Genomic DNA, 375 nt, shown 5'->3' on the forward strand with positions numbered 1-375 from the left:
TAACACAACACCTTTTTCACACCTCGTCCGAAACCACCAGGTTCCCCTACACCGTTTTCTTCGGCTTGCAATACATCCTAAAACGATGGCTATGCGGTCCTGTGATCACGAAGGAAATGGTCCTGGAAGCGAAGGAGGTACTGGGCACCGTCTTCAAGAGGGATGATGTGTTCAACGAAGATGGGTGGAACTACATCCTAGAGGTGGGGAACGGTCGTCGTGTACTTTGTTAACGAGGCATGTTAACGGTATGTGTTGTAGAACTTGTAACGGAAAGAACTCCTTAGCTGGTGCGATGGTTGATCTGAAACGTGTGGTTTGGGAAAGCTTAACATCTTAAGGTAAGAGAATGCTGTTGATGTGCAGGTTAATGGA

General features: G+C 47.2%; 1 protein-coding gene across 1 annotated transcript in view; it reads left to right on the forward strand.

Moving 5' to 3' along the window:
• The window catches only part of LOC119591793 (nicotinamide phosphoribosyltransferase-like), a 19,567-nt gene that overhangs the window by 3,655 nt on the left and 15,537 nt on the right, over window positions 1-375 (forward strand). The window contains exon 3 of the mRNA XM_037940537.1: window positions 41-203. Coding sequence (XP_037796465.1) covers window positions 41-203 — 163 coding nt within the window. The remainder of the gene's footprint in view (window positions 1-40; window positions 204-375) is intronic.

This window comes from Penaeus monodon, chromosome 29 (assembly GCF_015228065.2).
Source record: "Penaeus monodon isolate SGIC_2016 chromosome 29, NSTDA_Pmon_1, whole genome shotgun sequence".
Classification (NCBI taxonomy): Eukaryota; Metazoa; Arthropoda; class Malacostraca; order Decapoda; family Penaeidae; genus Penaeus; species Penaeus monodon.